General features: G+C 47.7%; 1 protein-coding gene across 4 annotated transcripts in view; it reads left to right on the top strand.

Annotated features, from left to right (window-relative positions):
• Nucleotides 1-20,232, top strand: part of RECK (reversion inducing cysteine rich protein with kazal motifs) — a 764,658-nt gene that overhangs the window by 334,290 nt on the left and 410,136 nt on the right. For all 4 annotated transcript variants that reach the window (XM_069730404.1, XM_069730400.1, XM_069730403.1 and 1 more), the window contains one exon: nucleotides 4,028-4,295. In XM_069730404.1, coding sequence (XP_069586505.1) covers nucleotides 4,028-4,295 — 268 coding nt within the window. The remainder of the gene's footprint in view (nucleotides 1-4,027; nucleotides 4,296-20,232) is intronic.

Genomic DNA, 20,232 nt, shown 5'->3' on the forward strand with positions numbered 1-20,232 from the left:
CATTTCTAGATTTGTCTATAATGTAGAGTGGTTGTATTAACATACCGTATATACTTGTGTATAAGCCGAGATTTTCAGCACTTATTTTGCGCTGAAAACACCCCCCTCGGCTTATACATGAGTCATTGTCCAGAAAGCTGGCGAGGGAGGGGGAGCGATGAAACAGAAAACATCATACTCACCCTCCTTGCGCTGTCACTGTGTCCTGGCACCAGCAGCTTCTCCTGTGCTCAGCGGTCACGTGGTACCACTTATTATGGTAATGAATTTGCACGTGTCTCCACTCCCATAGGCGTGGAGCGCATATTCATTACCTTAATGATTCACTTGAGACTCCGCAGTCAGCAGTCTTACCACTGAACCATAAGCTGAAATGATAATCATTTCAGCTTATGGTTCGGTGGTAAGGCTGCTGACTGCGGAGTCTCAAGTGGAGATTACCTTAATGAGCTGTAACGCGTGATCACTCAGCACAGGAGAGCTGTGGTGCCGGGACAACGGAGATGCAGCAACGGCGCGAGGAGGATGAGTAGGACGGGGGGTGTGAGCCATGCATACAATGATGCGATGGGGAGGTGAGCCATGCAGGACCGGAGGAGCCATGCATACAACAGAGGGAGCCACACATACCAGGACAGGATAGGGGGTGTAAGCCATGCATACAACAGGGGGAGCCACACATACCAGGACGGGGGGGGGGACAATGCGTTCCCGGCCTACACTCGAGTCAATAAGCTTACCCTGTTTTCTGTGGCAAAATTAGGTACCCCGGCTTATATTCGGGTCGCCTTATTCTCGAGTATATCCGGTACTTAACCAGTTTCCAGCCAACAGACTTGCCAGATCACACAGGAGTTTGTTTGGCCCAGAAGTCCCTTTCAGGGCTCATACTCATCTGCCAGAAAAACGGACAAGTGCGATCCGATAAAAAAAAATCGGATCACTCTCTGACCAATGTTAATCTGAGTCCCCTTTCATTTTCTATCTTTTTTTCCTCTGTTCCGATCGGATGGAGAAAAAAAAATTGCAGCATGCTGCAATTGTCCTCTTATGTCAGAGGAGACTCGAAAATGCAAGTCAATGAGTCCGATTTTTACACACCTATCTCCTTGAAAACCAGACATTTCACCAGCCGATTACAGTAAAATCACAGCATGACAAGTTAGAATAGATAGAATACACTTATAAATATTGTAACGTCCCACACTATCTGTGGACAGGGATTACTCGCCTTGCTGGTCACTGAGGCATACGCTGGGACACTCAGGGTTAAAAAAAAAGTCCATTCAGTTTATTAGTAAGCAGCATAAACTGCTCCTCAGGAACCAAGTAGTATGCAGCAGCCAGTACACAGTCCATTACACATTCGGCTCTATAGCATAAACACAGTTTCCCACTGACCCCGGTAAGCATAACATGGATTCCTGTCCGTTACCTGTTGATGTGGGCCACACAAGTTCCTGGATCCCTCTTCTCCTCAGAGGTATCCCACAAACAGGTCTCACTGACCCCGGTCAGTATCACTCACGGTTGTCAGACCGTCCACTCTGGAGGTATCTCACAGACCACCTTCCTCTGGCTCAGACTAGCCAGCACTGCTTCCCAGGCTGTGCAATGTCCAGCAAGCAGGTTTTGGTCTGGAGTCACATACGCAGGAACACTTCTCTTTCACTGCACACAGACCACAATGTAGTGTCCAGCCTGGACACATGGAAATCTGTCTACACTGACAGACTCCCAAACACTGATACCCATGTGCCAAACACACCTCCATTACATAGTTGTAACCAAACCTAGGTACCTATCACATGGCTAGTCAGGTGATTGTGACATCACCGCAGGTCCTCAAACACAACCATCTTAGGTGTTCAGACACACCCTTTTGGGTGGGTATGTAGATGACTGGCCCCACCCATCTCTCCAAGTCATCTGGAAGCCTCCCAATGGATAGTAAACCCTCAGCAGTAGATCTGCTGAGCAAAAACACACCCAGGCTTCCATAACAGGGCCACCCACCTCTGTGATACATACCGCCCATTAATCACATGACCAGTCGCCATACCACAATATGTATTATGGAAGGTCGGCTCACTTAGCTGCTTCTCGAGGTAGACACAGGATCACAATTGATTAAAGTCTCTGGGTGGTTTATTGCATCATAAACCCAAATGGTAACAGAAAAACAGCCTTTGTGGCTTAAAAAAAAGTAATCAGTTCATACAAAGTCCTGCCCAGTACTTGTGGCAGCTCTCGTAGGAGCTTTATTATGGAGGCTTGCTTTCCTCCACACACACAGACAGAGAAAAAAAACTGGCTGGACGTTTAACTTCCTCCATCCACACCGAGGAGGTGGAGATACGGTGAGTAGGCGTCCCGCCCATCTCTGACCTATCCTCCATGAAAGCCAGGCCCATATAGCGACTAGATTGCTCAAAGCACATATCATGCTGGAGAAAACACTTATGGCTTTCACATCACGCAGGAAAGCAACCTATGTGGCACATATCTCCCCTCATGTACGGTATCGGTGATCCTGTCACAGCAACATTCAAATACCATCAAAGGGTAAGACAGGTCCTGAAGAGTCAGCTCAATGGGAAGAATAAAATCCGTGCCATCAGTACATATGCCTTCCAGTTATCAGATACCCTGCTGGCATAGTGTGCTGGCCAAAAGAAGAGATGGAAGCTGTAGATGTGAAGACACGAAAGCTCACAATGCATGGCGGTCTCCACCCTAAGGCTGGAGTCACACTCAGCGTAAGATAATACGGTCCGTATATTATGGCCGTAATACGCTGAAAAGTCCCCAAAATAGTGGTCCGTAGCTCCTCCATAGGCAGGGTGTGTCAGCGTATTTTGCGCATGGCATCCTCCGTATGTGATCCGTATGGCATCCGTACTGCGTGTTTTTCTCGCAGGCTTGCCAAACCAACATACAGCTATACAAGGGATCCATGTGTAAATATATATATATATATATATATATATACTGTCTATATATATATATATATATATATATATATATATATATATATATATATATGTGTGTGTCATTAGACACATATATGTATATATATTATTACTTCATACAGCGCTAGATAACTTTAAAGCCGGTAATTCAATTACCGCCTTTTGCTATCTCCTTCCTAAACCCGACATGATTTGTGACATGGTTTACATACAGTAAACCATGTCATATCCCCATTTTTTTTTGCATATTCCACACTACTAATGTTAGCAGTGTGTATATGCAAAATTTGGCCGTTCTATCTAATAAATTAAAGGGTTAAATGGCGGAAAAAATTGGCGTGGGCTCCCGCGCAATTTTCTCCGCCAGAGTAGTAAAGCCAGTGACTGAGGGCAGATATTAATAGCCTGGAGAGGGTCCATGGTTATTGGCCCCCCCCTGGCTAAAAATATCTGCCCCCAGCCACCCCAGAAAAGGCACATCTGGAAGATGCGCCTATTCTGGCACTTGGCCACTCTCTTCCCATTCCCGTGTAGCGGTGGGATATGGGGTAATGAAGGGTTAATGCCACCTTGCTATTGTAAGGTGACATTAAGCTAAATTAATAATGGAGAGGCGTCAATTATGACACCTATCCATTATTAATCCAATACAAGTAAAGGGTTAAAAAATACACAAACACATTATTAAAAAGTATTTTAATGAAAAAATCACAATGGTTGTTGTAATATTTTATTCAACGCCCACTCTCCGCCTTCAGAGATAAAAGTATATAGGAGGTGGTGGTTTGTTTCCCTTTTAGTAATTTTAATCTGCATACAGTCACATGGAATTATTGGGTGGCTGTATACAAGATATCACTGGCAGACACAGAAAAGACCCCTGTGCCAGAACCTGTTCAGTGCCTGTGCGGGATGGAGGTTTCTCCAATTCTTTGTCAGTCACTGCAAAATATAATAATTTGTTTCACGGTGATGCATTTTCTATTTTTCCCATCTTACAGTGCTATTTTTGCACATACACTGAATATACACTCAATCTTGAATCTTTTTTTTAGGTGTTCACTGCTGTGACAGGGCTGAAGAAAAGGCATGCCAATCCGCTTGTAAAATGATTCTCATGTCCAATAAATCTGAACATGACATTGTTGAAGACCTCATTAGAGAGTGTAAAAAGTCCCCTTTACCACAAGATCCGCTCTGGCAGTGCTTCCTGGAGAGTTCTAGATCGGTCCAAAATGGGGTCACTGTTGCTCATCAACCTTCCACAGGACTTGATGGTGCAAAACTTCATTGCTGCTCAAAAGCAAATTCTTCATTATGTAGGTAGGTGTTGCTTCAAAGCAGAATTCTATGCAAATGTATTTTTACTGTGTACAAATATAATTTATCCATCTATGTGTGTAGTTATAGTATTCATTTATTTTAGCATAATAGATTTATGTTCTTTGTATTTTAAACTGTTGCTAAACTAGTGGGGAAAAAACTTGCACAAGATGTCATTTTTCACTTATCTGCATTACATTATTTCTTTGAAACATCGGCATATACTGTAGTGGAAGAAAAGTTTAGCATAGTAACTAAATTCTGAGATAAACTGGCCATACACGTGCAATAGCTGTTAGACCAGTGTCTCCCCAACTCCAGGGCTCCCAGCCCCCCACAGGTCATGTTTTATATGTTTTCAGGATTTCCAAAGTATTGCACAGGTGAGAGAATTCCTGGTACCTTGATGATAATTCCACCACCTATGCAATTCTAAGGAAATTCTGGAAACATGACCTGTTGGGGGACGTGAAGCCTGAAGTTTTGGAACACTCAGAGAACAAAATGGTCAGTCTTTTTTAAATTCAAGTGCCCAATTTTAATATACAGTCATGGCCAAAAGTATTAACACCCCTGCAATTCTGTCAGATAATACTCAGTTTCATCCTGATCACAAATTCTTTGGTATTATTATCTTCATTTCATTTGTCTTAAATGAAAAAACACAAAAGAGAATGAAGCAAAAAGCAAAACATTGATCATTTCACACAAAACTCCAAAAATGGGCCAGACAAAAGTATTGGCACCCTCAGCCTAATACTTGGTTGCACAACCTTTAGCCAAAATAACTGCGACCAACCGCTTCCGGTAACCATCAATGAGTTTCTTACAATGCTCTGCTGGAATTTTAGACCATTCTTCTTTGGCAAACTGCTCCAGGTCCCTGATATTTGAAGGGTGCCATCTCCAAACTGCCATTTTTAGATCTCTCCACAAGTGTTCTATGGGATTCAGGTCTGGACTCATTGCTGGCCACCTTAGAAGTCTCCAGTGCTTTCTCTCAAACCATTTTCTAGTGCTTTTTGAAGTGTGTTTTGGGTCATTGTCCTGCTGGAAGACCCATGACCTCTGAAGGAGACCCAGCTTTCTCACACTGGGCCCTACATTATGCTGCAAAATTTGTAGGTAGTCTTCAAACTTCATAATGCCATGCACACGGTCAAGCAGTCCAGTGCCAGAGGCAGCAAAGCAACCCCAAAACATCAGGGAACCTCCGCCATGTTTGACTGTAGGGACCGTGTTCTTTTCTTTGATTGCCTCTTTTTTTCTCCTGTAAACTCTATGTTGATGCCTTTGCCCAAAAAGCTCTACTTTTGTCTCATCTGACCGGAGAACATTCTTCCAAAACGTTTTAGGCTTTTTCAGGTTAGTTTTGGCAAACTCCAGCCTGGCTTTTTTATGTCTCGGGGTAAGAAGTGGGGTCTTCCTGGGTCTCCTACCATACAGTCCCTTTTCATTTAGATGCCGATGGATAGTACGGGTTGACACTGTTGTATCCTCGGACTGCAGGGCAGCTTGAACTTGTTTGGATGTTAGTCGAGGTTCTTTATCCAACATCCGCACAATCTTGCATTGAAATCTCTTGTCAATTTTTCTTTTCCATCCACATCTAGGGAGGTTAGCCACAGTGCCATGGGCTTTAAACTTCTTGTTGACACTGTGCACGCTGGACACAGGAACATTCAGGTCTTTGGAGATGGACTTGTAGCCTTGAGATTGCTCATGCTTCCTCACAATTTGGTTTCTCAAGTCCTCAGACAGTTCTTTGGTCTTCTTTCTTTTCTCCATGCTCAATGTGGTACACACAAGGACTCAGGACAGAAGCTGAGTCAATCCATGTCAACTGGCTGCAAGTGTGATTTAGTTATTGCCAACACCTGTTAGGTGCCACAGGTAAGTTACAGGTGCTGTTAATTACACAAATTAGGGAAGCATCACATGATTTTTTGAACGTTGCCAATACTTTTGTCCACCCCCTTTTTTATGTTTGGTGTGGAATTATATCCAATTTGGCTTTAGGACAATTCTTTTTGTGTTTTTTTCATTTAAGACAAATTAAATAAAGATAATAATACCAAAGAATTTGTGATTGCAATCATTTTCAGGAAAAAACTGCGTATTATCTGACAGAATTGTAGGGGTGTTAATACTTTTGGCCATGACTGTACACATGAGATCTTGCCTATATCGACAGGGTCAGTCAACTTTGATTTTATGAGTGTCAGGGCCTTAATGAGGATCTACCATATTATCGATATGAACCTCCAAAACCACTTATGTGAGCATGCAACTTTTTGAAGATAAGCCAATCTATACCTTTGCACATCAAGTCTGCTGCTCCATAGCTCAACAACCCACAGTTTAATCCATATGTAAATGATGAGGACATGCTTGGGGTGTGTTCAGAGGGGATTTGGATGTTTCGCCCCCAGCAGCTCGCCCCCAGCAGTTTGCCCCCAGCAGTTCCCATTAGAAGAAAGTGTGTCTCCCATACTGTTTGCTTATGCATTTAATGCAAGACCTGCGCTGCCCCAAAGTTACATGCACCCAATAACCCTTTTAGCAGAGGTACTTGAGGGCCTCATGACAAAATTGTTCCCATTAGAAGAAAGTGTGTCTCCCATACTGTTTGCATGTGCATTGAATGCAAGGCCTGCCGTGCACCAATGTTATATGCACCCCAATAACCGTTTCAGCAGACGTACTTGAGGGCCTCATGACAAAATTATTCCCATTAGAAGAAAGTGTGTCTCCCATACTGTTTGCTTATGCATTTAATGCAAGGCCTGGCCTGCCCCAAAGTTATATGCACCCCAGTAAGGCTTTCAGCAGACATACTTTACGGGTTCATTGACACACCCACCAGGGCCATGGGGTACTCGGAACCGAGTCAGACAGTTCTTTGGGGAAGTCACGGGGCCGTGACCTGGCTCTGTGGCCCTGGCTGTGCCGTAAAATGGAGAATATGTATATGGGATTTAACGGGACACCAACTGTGGTCGGCAAAGGATGGCCGACGCTGCTAAAGGAGACCGCTGGGGCTGATGGTGACGCAGCTGGGTTGGTTCTGCTCCCCACAGGTGGAGCAGAGCCCTAGGACTACCGGTCACATTTATGTCAGTCTCTGTGTACCTCAGGACTCAGGCACAAGAGATCACTGAATGACACAAGGGCTGTAGTTTTCTTTTCCTTACTTGATGGTTGATAGTACAGACCGGCGTACTGGTAACAGATCGTAATTGAGAGCCGGGCAGCCTGGAAGCAATTTTTGGATACACCTGGCCAGGTAGGTACAGAGGCCTTCCTTCTGCGCTGTCCTCCCTTTTTCCTTGCTGCCTAACAGCTCACCCCCCTGCTGCTAACTAACTGTCTCTCTCTGTTTTTAAAAACTGATATAGGAAAAAAATGGAGACACAAAGCGCAAAATAGGGTCTTATCCTCTAGATAACCAAGAGAGCTTTCTTAGAATTGCTCACCTGATTTTGTTGAATGAAAAGCATGTAGCGATTTCGGCTGCTGCAGATCCACAAGCCGATCAACGGCCGTATGAAAATATAAACTGTGCAGGAGGTGTGGGTTAAATCCGCGCTGCCTTAATGATGAAGTTCCAAGGATACTAAATTTAAAAGGTGGTTTATTCAAAGCGTTTCAAGGTCAGAGCGACCTCTTCTTCAGGAAATTCCACATACAACATCCCTGTTGTATGTGGAAATTCCTGAAGAAGAGGTCGCACTGACCTTGAAACACGTTGAATAAACCACCTTTTAAATTTAGTATCCTTGGAACTTCATCATTAAGGCAGCCCGGATTTAACCCACACCTCCTGCACTGTTTATATTGTTTTTAAAAACTAACTGTTGCCTGCATGGCAGGCAGCCTATCACAGATCCAGCTCCTTTGTGCCAGCTCCAGGCTCTGGTATGCTGCTATGTTGCTGGGTATTAGATCGGGCCAAGAGACCTGCAGTCCCCTGCCCTCTGGATTTAGCTACCGGGACTTCCGTACCCAAGCAACCACTGACTCTGATATCCGGTTCCTAGCGCTCTGCTCTGGGGCGAGTTTAGTTGCAACTCCATTCCCCAGGTTCTGCTCTACTTCTCTTCTACTGACACCTGGTAAGGGAACCTCTCCTAGCTTCCAGGCATGACATTACTCCCTGTGAGGGAGGCAGTGCCACTGTGGCAACCGGATTCCTGGGGTGCCACATTCCCCCCTAGTGAAATTCAGTACTCCGTACTGAGGAAACAAATAATACATTAACAAGTAAACAATCATAACTATTTACAAGATTTCAAAAATAAAAATTAGAAAAACCAAAGCTCAAAAATAGTCCTGGTTACGATTAGTCAAGTGACCCAATCGTCCATTAAATCAAGTAAAATAGGGTTGCTCAAGAGTTCTTGCAGAGTCTCTGTAGGCTCATATGCTTGACGGTTACGTACTTACATTACATATCTTATTTACACAATCTACTTACACGTGGAACCTTACGGGGATTTGTCCTAGGATACTACAGGAAGAACTTCGTAGCATTGGTACTGGTGTAGTGTTCTCTCTATTGGCTGTGCTACAGGTGACTCTACATAGTACGGGTATGCCTGATGTTCTACAACCACTGATGCTCACCTTGGGTATGACAGATTCGCTGGCAGGGGGTGGATTCTCTTACTCCGCTGCTGGTGTGACATCTGCTGCTTGAGCCCAAAGATCTTCAGGCTGCTCTTGAGTCGCATCTCTTTCTGGCACTACTAGCTGGGGAAAGGTCAAAACGGGCATGACTATGGCCTGGTTCACACTTGTCCAATTTGGAGGGAACTCACCGAGTACTGTGCTGACCTTTTCCTCTACCTCTTCCATGGCTGAGCAATGTCTTGATCTTCAATCCTTTCCTTCAGTTGGTCAGGGCATGATTTTAGATGATCCCTCAACACTGCTTCTGAGGTTTCTCCTCCATCTTTACTGATGAGGCACACCTTGGGGTTATCAAAGTCAGAATGTAAAATGGTGTATGGCTCAGCCTCCCACTGGTCGTCCAGTTTGAGAACTCGTATCTTCCTTTTGAGTACCTGTTCTCCAGGTGACAAGGGAACTGCAGGGGCATGCTGATTATAATTTCTTTCCTGCCTCTGTCTTGCCTGGGCAAATTTTCTCTACACGTTCTTGCACCTTGTGATATTGTTGCTGCCGTTCTGTATCCCAGTCTGCATCTGGTGATGTCGTTTCAGGTGTTAAAACTCCCATGTCCAAGTCAATGGGCAACTTGCCAGGTCTTGCCCTCATCAGGTTGGCTGGTGTACAGTTTGTGGAGTTCACCGGGATGTGGTTATATAATTCTACCAAATCCGGTAACTTCTCTGGCCATAGGATACGCTCTTCCAGGGGCTGAGTCTTCAACAGGTCTATTACTACCTGGTTCATTGGTCTGGGGATGATACGGCGTGGTTCTTATTTTTTTTGCAGCCGCACAGGTTACAGAACTCCTGGAACACTCCTGCTTCAAAGGCTGGGCCTTGGTCGGTAAGCATTTTGATCAGGGTAACCATGCGCGTGACAAAAGTGTTGTTGAAATGCTTTTACTGCTGTCTTCGCCATCTGATCCTTCACTGACACTACTACCAGTAGCCAGGAGTAGTGGTCTACTATGGTTCAGGGCATAGACATAGCCTGACCGGCTTGGGGCCGGCTTCACATGGTCCAAGGCTACCAGCTCAAACGGTTGTTTGGTGACTATGGTCTGTAGAGGAGCCCTGTGGCTATCACGGTCTTTCCGTCTTAGGTTGCATGGACCACATTCTCGACACCATTTCTCGATTGCTTTCCTCATACCAATCCAATGTTACACCCGGTCCCGCTCCCATACCTTTGCGGGGTCCCCGGCGGGACTCCTGCTCTGTGCCGGTCCCGCGCCGTCCTGCATCCCGTGCTTCCTCTCTTCCCCCTGCTTCCTGGGGTGCGGCCAGCAGGTCCTCGGGTAGGTTGCTTAGGTCGCGCGCAGACACGCTCCCAGTCTCTTAAAGACACAGCGCACATTTTTCAAAAGTACTTCTGATCAGTAGCAGGTTAGTAATTACTATTTCTAGCCCCTCCGCCATAGGGAGGGTTCCGGAGCAACAAGTATCCTCTGTTGCTATCTTCCGATTTCGGCTGTTGTGTGCTTCAGCTTCTGGAGTGTTCTGCCGTGCTCTGCTTTCTCTTTGTCTCCGCAGACTATTAGCTATCTGTTACCCGTCTATCCTGGACGACGACCGTTCCGTCTACGCCAGTTCTGTCATGTCCTGCCATTCTGCCAGCCGTACCACTGGATAACGCCAATGCCACCAGTGTCATCTCTACGACATCTGTCAACCCTGCTTGTCTGTCTGTCCCGCTGGGACAGCTCCACGTGTCCAGGGTCTATCTGGAGATAGCACCCGTGTCCCCCAGGCATTCAATTCTGACCCTGTTCTTGACTTACCACGGGTGTCTGGGGCTCACGTAGTCATGCACCTTTCGGAGCCCCATGGATCGTGGTCTTGAGGTTCCACAAAATTATCTATAATAAATGAATGTGAACTTCACCACCTGTGCCTCCGCTTCCATTCGTTACAGATTCTCCGACCATGGAACCCGCTGGATCCCAGGTACTTCCGGCCGTGGAGCTATGTCAAGAAGTTACTCATCTGAGGGATCAACAAGACAAGATCATGGTCTATCTGCGCAACTTTCTACTTACATGGATTCCCTGATTTCTTTGACAGTACCCGTCTTAGCTACCGGCATCCAGGTACCTAGTTGCACAGCAAGTAAAGGTCCTCACCTGGTGGCTCCTCCCCGCCTCCATGGCACCCCCTTTCAGTGTCGGGGCTTCATTAACCAGTGCACGCTGCACTTTGAAATCCTGGGGCAGAAGTTTGCTTCTGATCGGGCCAAGGTGGGCTTCATTATGTCTCACCTTGCTGGAGAGGCCCTCGCCTGGCTGAATCCTCTGTGGGAGAGAGAGGATCCTCTGGTTACTAATCTCCAGTCTTTTCCAGAAGCATTCCGCAGGAACTTTTGACGAACCCGGTCGTTCGACGTCGTCAGCGTCGGCTACGCCAGGAGGCTCTTACAGTGGCTCAGTATGCTGTTCGATTCCATACCATTTCCTCCGAGTTTTCCTGGAACAAGAAGGCCTTGGTGGCTGCCATCTGGGAAAGTCTTTCGGGAAAAGTAAAGGATGAGCTGGCGGGACAGCTCTGGATGACCTGATTTCCTTGGCAGTCTGGATAGACCTACTGTTTCAGGAATGTTCCAAGGAGATCAACCGTGATAAGAGGCCCTATCGTCTGCTTTCTAGTTCACCAAAACCTGTGGCCTCCCTGACTTTGTCCTCCTCTCCTGCGGCTATGGAAGTGGATCAAGTAAGCTTGGCCAACCACCGCCAGGAGGTGCATTGCCTGGAGGGGAGCTGTTTCTACTGTGGCAGTTCAGAGCATCAGATCCGCTCCAGCCAAAGAAGTCGGAAAACTCCAGTGCCTAGGGTCTGTAGGAGAGGCTACATCTCTCTCTATCACTGCAAATAACGGTCTCTGTGTCTTTCTGCACGGTAACATTTTCAGAACTCTGTCATCTGGACTCTGGAGCCGCCGGGCATCTCATTCAGCAGGCGGTCGTGGACCGATACCAGATTCCAGTCCAGCATCTTCCAGATTTGTTGCAGGTGACATCCCTGGATGGCAAACCCCTGACCGAGCCCGTTCGGTTCCAGACTGTGCCAGTGGATCTTCGGGTAGGTCTAACGCAATCAGAAAGAATCCGCTTCTATATGTTGCTTGGTTTGTCTCACCCCTTGCTTTTAGGTCTGCCCTGGCTTCGGATGCATGAACCAGTCTTAACTTGGAAGACGGGAGAGGTTCTGCACTGGGGGACTCCTGCTCAGACCAGTGTATCATCCCTGTTCGATCTTTTCCACCTCCAATCCAGCCTACTGCCCTGCCGGGTCTACCTTCCTCTTACTTGGCTTTCACTGATGTCTTCGGGAAAAAGGGAGAAGAAAGACTACCTCCACACAGGTCGTATGACTGTCCGATTGATCTGCTCCCCGGAACATCTCCTCGAGGGCGAATCTATCCTCTTTCTCAAGCAAAGACCCAGTCCATGTCTGATTACATCCAGGAGAACCTGGCCAGAGGATTTATCCGGAAGTCATCTTCGCCGGCAGGTGCAGGATTCTTCTTCGTGAAGAAAAAAGACGTATCTCTTTAGCCCTGTATCGATTACAGGTGGATGAACCAGATCACAGAAAAGAACAGGTACCCATTACCTCTAATTGCAGAGCTGTTTGATCATCTGAGAGGGGCCAAGATCTTCACTAAACTGGATCTCAGAGGGGCCTACAACCTGATTCGTATACGTAAAGGAGACGAGTGGTAAACAGCTTTTAACACCCGGGATGAACACTGCGAATACCTGGTAATGTCGTTTGGCCTAAGTAATGCACCCGCAGTTTTCCAGGATCCATAAATGACATTTTCAGAGATCTGCTCTATTCTTGTGTTGTTGTTTACCTGGACGATATCCTGATCTTCTCTGCAGACTTAGCCTCTGCAGACACCCGAGGCAAGTACATCAGGTCTTACAAAGACTCAGGGAGAACAGACTTTATGCCAAATTTGAAAAGTGCCTCCTTGAACAATCATCTCTGCCTTTTCTCGGTTATATAGTTTAGTCCATGGGGTTAAAGATGGATCCAGGGAAGGTGTCCGCCGTCCTTAAGTGGCCTCGCCCATCCGGGCTGAAAGCCATACAACGGTTCCTGGGATTCACCAGCTAATACCGTCTATTCATTCCACGCTTTTCCACCTGAGTGGCATCCATCTTATCTTTGACCCGGAAAGGCGCAAACGCCAAGGATTGGACTACCGAGGCAATGAAAGTTTTTGTTTTTCTAAAACAGGCCTTCTCTTCCGCACCTGTTCTCTATCGACCGGACTCAGATAACTAATTCTCGCTTGAGGTTGACGCTTCCTCCATAGGTGCTGGAGCGGTTCTCACCCCAGAAGTCATCTACCGGTCGTGTGGTCACCTGTGTTTTTTTCTCGAAGGTTTTTTCTACTTCTGAAAGGAACTATTCCGTGGGAGATCAAGAATTGTTGGCAATCAAGTTGGCTCTGCAAGAGTGGCGACATCTCCTCAAGGGAGCAGTCCATCAGGTTGTCATCTTCACTGATCATAAAAACCTTGCTTATCTCCAATCTGCTCTGAGGCCGAATCCCCATCAGGCCCGGTGGGCCTTCTTTTTTGCCCAATTTAATTTTGTCCTTCATTTTCATCCAGCTGACAAGAATGTTAAAGCCGATGCAAGCTCTAGAGCGTTCCTGCCTCCTGATTCTGAGGACGAACTGCAGCACATTATCGAGTCATCCAGGTTGATGGCCGTAGCCTCAGTTTATCTTGCTCGGCTTCCCCCGCGAAAGACTCTCGTGCCCACTACGGACCAGAGTTGTGTCCTATGGTGGGGTCACTCTTCCAAATTGGCCGGCCACGCTGGTCAGAAAAAGACTCTGCAACTCATCTCCCGTTACTACTGGTGGCCCACCATAGGCAAAGATATCCTGGAATATGTCGCAGCCTGTCCTTCATGTGCCCGCAGCAAGACTGCTAAACATCTGCTGCCCTCAGGTCAGCTATTACCTCTTCCTATTCCTTCAGCTCCCTGGCAGCACATCGAGATGGACTTTGTTATGGATCTCCTATCTCTTCCGGCTGTTCCGTTAAATGTGCAGTGGTGGATCACTTCTCAAAGACGGCCCACTTCATTCCATGACCCAGTCTTCCGTCTGCTCCTGATCTTGCTAACCATTTCATACAGCACATGCGACAGGGGTATCCAGTTCACCTCCAAGTTCTGGAGAGCGGTTTGTAAATTAGTGAAAGTGGAACTGGACTTTTCTTCTGCATAACACCCTCAATCCAATGGGCAAGTAGGGAGGACCAATCAAATCTTGATCGGATTCCTGCGTCACTTCGTCAGTGCGCATCATGATGACTGGGTCAAGATGCTACCTTGGCACGAATTCTCGTATAACAATCAAGTAAGTGAATACTCAGGAAGATCTCCCTTTCAGATTGTGTTTGGACTCCAACTCGGGATCCCTCTTCCCATCTATGGGTCTTCAGGTGTTCCTGCAGCTGACACCTTTACAGAGGAATTTTCGAAAGTGTGGAGCGACACCAAGGTCACTTTGGAGTAGGCCTCACAACGTATGAAGAGGCATGTGGACAAAAGACACCTGGATGCTCCAATCTTTCGGCCCAGAGATAATGTGTGGCTCTCCTCCAGGTACATCCGTCTGAAGGTGCCCTCCTGCAAACCGGGTCCCCGCTTCATTGGTCTTTTTGAAGCCTTGAAACAGATCAACGCAGTCTCGTAAAAATTGAAATTGCCTGCTTCTTTACGTGTGCCTAACTCTTTCCATGTTTCCCTCCTCAAACCAGTAGTTTTGAGCTCCTTCTTTAAGGACCCAGGTTCCACCCCTGATCCAGTCAGTGAGGAGGATGTCTTTGAGGTAGAAAATATCTTGGCCACTAAGAGAGTAAGAGGTAAGACCTATTATTTGGTGGATTGGAGGGGCTTTGGTCCTGAGGAGAGGTCATGGGAGCCTAAAGAGAACATCCAGGCCCCTCTCCTACTGAAAAGACTCTATGCAGGCTTGAAAAAGAGGGGGCGTAAAGAGGGGGATGCTGTTACACCCGGTCCCATACCTTTGCGGGGTCCCTGGTGGGACTCCCGCTCTGTGCCGGCCCCGCACCGTCCTGCTGCAGCCCCTGCTTTCTTTCATTCCTCTGCGCTCCAGGGACCCGCGCTCCTCGTCTCTTAAAGACACAGTAGCATATTTTTCAAAAAGTACTTCTGACCAATGGCGTGTTAGTAATTACTATTTCAAGCCCTTCCGCCATAGGGAGCATGCTGGAGCAATAAGTATCCTCTGTTATTAGCTTCCGGTTTCGGCTAGTGTGTGCTTCTGCTTCTGAAGTGTTCTGCCAGTGCTCCGCTTATTCTGTTTGTCTTCTCAGGCTATCAGCTACCTGTTACCCCGCTATCCTGGATGATGACCGATCTGTTTAAGCTAGTTCCGTCATGTCCCGCCATTCTGCCATCCATACCTCTGGACAAAGCCAGTACCACCAGTGTCAGCTCCACAACATCTGTCAACCCTGCTCTTCCGTCTGTCCCACTGGGACAGCTGCCACGTGTCCGGGCTCCTACTGGAGGTAGCACCCGTGTCTCCCAGTCATTCCATTCTGACCCTGGGGACTTACCACGGGTGTCTGGGGCTCACGTAGTCACGCCCCCTTCTGGGCTCCCCGGACAGTGGTCTCGAGGTTCCACAAAAATATGTATAATAAACTAATGTGAACTTCACCACCTATGCTTCCACTTCCATTCTTTACACCCAGTAGAATCACTCATGTAGCAGGACTTCAAACTTCTTCCACCCGAAGTGTCCTGCTCCATCGTGGTACGCTTCTAAGACCATTGACGCATCCCGCTTCGGGACTACCACCTGATAGACCAGTTCGTGGGTTCGGGAGTTGACGCTTCTCTGACACAGCTTCCTCTCATAGATGAATAGCTTGCCCTTCTCCTTCCACAACTGTTGGGTCTCTTGTGGAGCATCTGGACCAGGGTGCGAATAAGCTTGTGTCAGCAATTCCTTTACTAGGTGGACTGCTGGATCGCTGTCCTGCGTTTCTGCCCATCCATGGTGGGGCAATGGGTTAATTGTTGCCTCTTGCACGGCATATCGCTTGTCCCTCATGCATTGGGAGCACTAGGCCGCACCGGGGCGATGGAAGGCTGGTAACTCGATTTATTCGAGTTCCTCCAGGTCTTCTCCCCCATCCGGCAAGTTGGGCATCCTGGACAGTGCATCAGCATTAGCGTTTTTATGCCCCGCCCGGTATTTGATGGTAAACGCATAGTTGGACAGCCGAGCCATCCATCACTGCTCCAACGCACCTAGCTTTGCCGTTTCAAGGAGGGTCAGTGGATAATTATTCATTTAAATGGTAAACTTGATGAAGCTAGGTAGTGCTTTAAGCGCTCCGTTACCATCCCAGACTATGGCGAGAAACTCCAGTTTAAGAGAACTATGGTTGTCGGGGTTCCTTTCTGTGGGACGAAGCTTCCTGCTGGCGTAGGCAATCACTCTATCTTTGCCTTGCTGTAAGTGGGACAGCACTGCTCCCAATCTCACGTTGCTGGCATCCATATATAGTATAAAAGGTTGGCCATTGTCAGGGTAGGCCAGGACTTCATCTCCCATAAGAGCCATTTTCAACTGAGTGAAGGATTCTTCTTCTCTTTACTCCACTCGAACGGAGAACTCAGGTTCTTGGCCTTCTTGGATTGGCCTATTAAGAGGTCCTGCATGGGTGCCGCTATCTTGGTGAAGCCCTTTATGAAACTCCTGTAGTAACCTACCAGCCCAAGGAACTGCTAGACTTCCTTGATAGTGGAGGATCTTGGCCAGTCCTTGGTCACTTTTTCAGGGTCTGGTCCCACACCTTTGGCGCTTACCACGTGACCTAGGTACTGCACCTGGGCTTCAACAGGTGGCACTTGGACGGCTTTACTTTCAGGCCAAAACCAGATAAGGCCTCAAACACTTCAGCAAGGTGCTCCAGGTGGTCTTCATACGTATTTGAGTAGACGATGACATCGTCCAGATACAACAAAACGTTTTTCAAAGTTTTTATGTCCTAGGCAGCATTCCATTAACTGCTGGAACGTTCTCAAAGCATTGCAGAGCCCGAATGGCATGCAGTTGAACTCGCAGAGGCCCATTGGTATCATAAATGCTGTCTTCTCTCTGTCTGCTTCTGCCATGGGAACCTGCCAATACCCACTGGTGAGATCTAAAGTGGAGAAATAGTTAGAGGATCTCAGTGCAGCTAATGATTCCTCAATTCATGGTAACGGGTAGGCATCTTTATGTGTAATGCAGTTAATCTGCCTGTAGTCAACGAACATCCTCATTGTTCCATCTTTCTTTCTAACGTGAACTAACGGAGCTGCCGAGGGGCTACAACTATCTCTAGTTATCCCAGCCTCCATCTCCCAGGCCGGTACCTCTCTTTAATGGGCAAATGATCTCCAGTGGGGATATGGGGTTGGACCATTTTTACCTGCCCTTAGTCTAGAGGGTGTTTGCTAAAGACCCGCTCATATTCTCGAACCACCCGGTAAACCCCCTGCTTTTGGTGTGAAGGGGTGGAGTCCGTACCCATGTGTAGCTTCTGACACCAATTCTCCAGCTGCCCTACAGAGCCATTGTCCTCCGCCTGGTCAGATGGAAGCAAGGGTTTCATGGCCTTAATTGCATTATTACTGACAGTGAACAGGTTAATAAGGGTGGCATACCTGGGCAAATGGACCTCTCTTCCCACAATTCAGGATATGTATTGGTACCCTCCCCTTGCAGACCTCGACTACCCCTGTGGCTGTCAGGATGGTGGGTCTACAATCAGAGTACACGGGTCTTCTATCAGAGTACAAGATTACAGAGCCTGGTAATCGTGACCTCTGAGGCCTATTGAGCCCGAATGGCATGCAGTTGAACTCGCAGAGGCCCATTGGTATCATAAACGCTGTCTTATCTCTGTCTGCTTCTGCCATAGGAACCTGCCAATACCCACTGGTGGATCTAAAGTGGAGAAATAGTTAGAGTATCTCAGTGCAGCTAATGATTCCACAATTCATGGTAACGGGTAGGAATCTTTATGTGTAATGCAGTTAATCTGCCTGTAGTCAACACACATCCTCTTTGTTCCATCTTTCTAACATGAACTAACGGAGCTGCCGAGGGGCTGCAACTCTCTCTAATTATCCCAGCCTCCTTCATCTCCCGTAACATACCCTTAGCACATTGATAGTGAGCTGGGGTACAGGCCGGTACCTCTCTTTAATGGGCAGATGGTGGGTCTACAATCAGAGTAAACGGGTCTACTATCAGAGTACAAGATTACCGAGCCTGGTAATCGTGACCTCTGAGGCCTATTGCTGCCCGACACCAAATCAACATTTCACTCCTTAGGGGTATTGCAATGGGGAAGGGATCACTCACCCTGACACTGCCGACTTCTCCACCTGGCAGCTCTACCGGTTATCTCTGCATCAGGGATCTGATTTCCTTTTGCAGGACACACTGCTGACTGGAACTGGCGGTCTCGGCTACCTGTTGCAACAAAACAATAATTTCTCTAAGACAATTCTCTATTACCTTGGTGCCTAGAGTAATCAATGGATGGCATTCTTGTCTGTCAATATCAACTATAATCAAGCCTTGCGACTGCAATTCTACTCGGCCAACCTTGATGGTCACCTCCTTATACCCCACATGACGGGCAACCATGACCATTGCAGGTAACGATGTTAAAGTGTTCATCTGGGCTGTGAGTAATGTCTGAATCAGCCCAATACTGTTTAAAAAGGATATATGGCATCGTTGTCACCTGGGAGCCGGTGTCCAATAAAGTGTTCATCGGGATGCCATCAAGAACGACGGGCAAGACTGGCCATCCTCCCACGTACTTGTCTCGCCAGCTTTGTGGGCCCGGTCATCTTACTCCTAGGGGTTCGCCGTCTGCCCCAGGGGTTGCTTGTTTAAATTACAGAATCTTGCGATGTTCCCCCACCTTGTGGCAGGGGCGACAGATGGATCGTCAATCTTGGTCGTAGCAATCGTCTCTCCCTCTGGTCAGTGGGATTCTCCTCTGCCGTCACCACGGGACGTCATCTGGACTGGAGGCCAACTAGATCTTCTCCTTTGGGGACACTAGCATGGACTGCATGGTTTTGGTTAGTGCAGCCACACTTTTGGTCAGCTCCTGCACCTGGAGATGTAGGCCTGCAGAGCAGTCATTATCTAGGGTCTGCGCATCAGCCTTCATGGGTGTCGGGGAAAGGGACGCCACCTCCTGGTGGTATGTGATGGCTGGACGCTGGAGGGGTGCAGTGCCACTTGGGGGTGGTTCTTGCAGAACCCGGATGACCCGGTATTTAAATCGTGCAAAGTCCAGGTCAGGGTTTTGCAGGGCCATAATGCGCAGCTGTGTCCGGTGAGCGGTAGACAGGAGCCCCTCAGTAAACAGCTCGGTTAGCAATCTGTCTTCGTCTCGCACACTGGCGGGGTCTACCTGTTTAATGGCCTGCAGCACCTCTTACAGATTTAAGGCATAGTCACATACACTGTCTTGCGCCCTTTGTTTGGACTTGTAGAATTTCATTTTAATCTCATTTTAATCTCCACTGCTGTGCGGGTGTCAAAAGTATCCTTCAGCCAGGCCAGGATTTGCCTAAAGGTACCGTCACACTGAACGATATCGCTAGCGATCCGTGACGTTGCAGCGTCCTGGATAGCGATATCGTTGTGTTTGACACGCAGCAGCGATCTGGATCCTGCTGTGACATCGTTGGTCGGCGCAGAAAGTCCAGAACTTTATTTCGTCGCTGGACTCCCGCAGGGCCGCGCTTAGTAACCCGATGTTTACCCTGGTTACCAGCGTAAACGTAAAAAAAAACAAACACTACATACTTACATTCCGTGTCTGTCCCCCGGCGCTGTGCGTCTCTGCACTGTGTAAGCGCCGGCTGGAATGCACGTCACCGCTGTGCTTTCCGGCTGGCGCTCACTGTCAGTGCAGAGAAGCACAGCGCCGGGGGACAGACACGGAATGTAAGTATTGTATTTAGTGTTTGCGACATCCTGTTCATGACACCAAAATAACACACCCACCAGGGCCATGGGGTACTCGGAATCGGGTCAGACAGTTCTTTGGGGAAGTCACGGGGCCGTGACCCGACTCCGTGGCCCTGGCTGTGCTGTAAAATGGGGAATATGTATATGGATTTTAACGTGATGCCACCTGTGGTGTTCGGCAACGGATGGCCGACGCTGCTAAACGAGACTTCTGG

The sequence above is a fragment of the Ranitomeya imitator genome, chromosome 6, assembly GCF_032444005.1.
Source record: "Ranitomeya imitator isolate aRanImi1 chromosome 6, aRanImi1.pri, whole genome shotgun sequence".
In the NCBI taxonomy this organism is placed as follows: domain Eukaryota; kingdom Metazoa; phylum Chordata; class Amphibia; order Anura; family Dendrobatidae; genus Ranitomeya; species Ranitomeya imitator.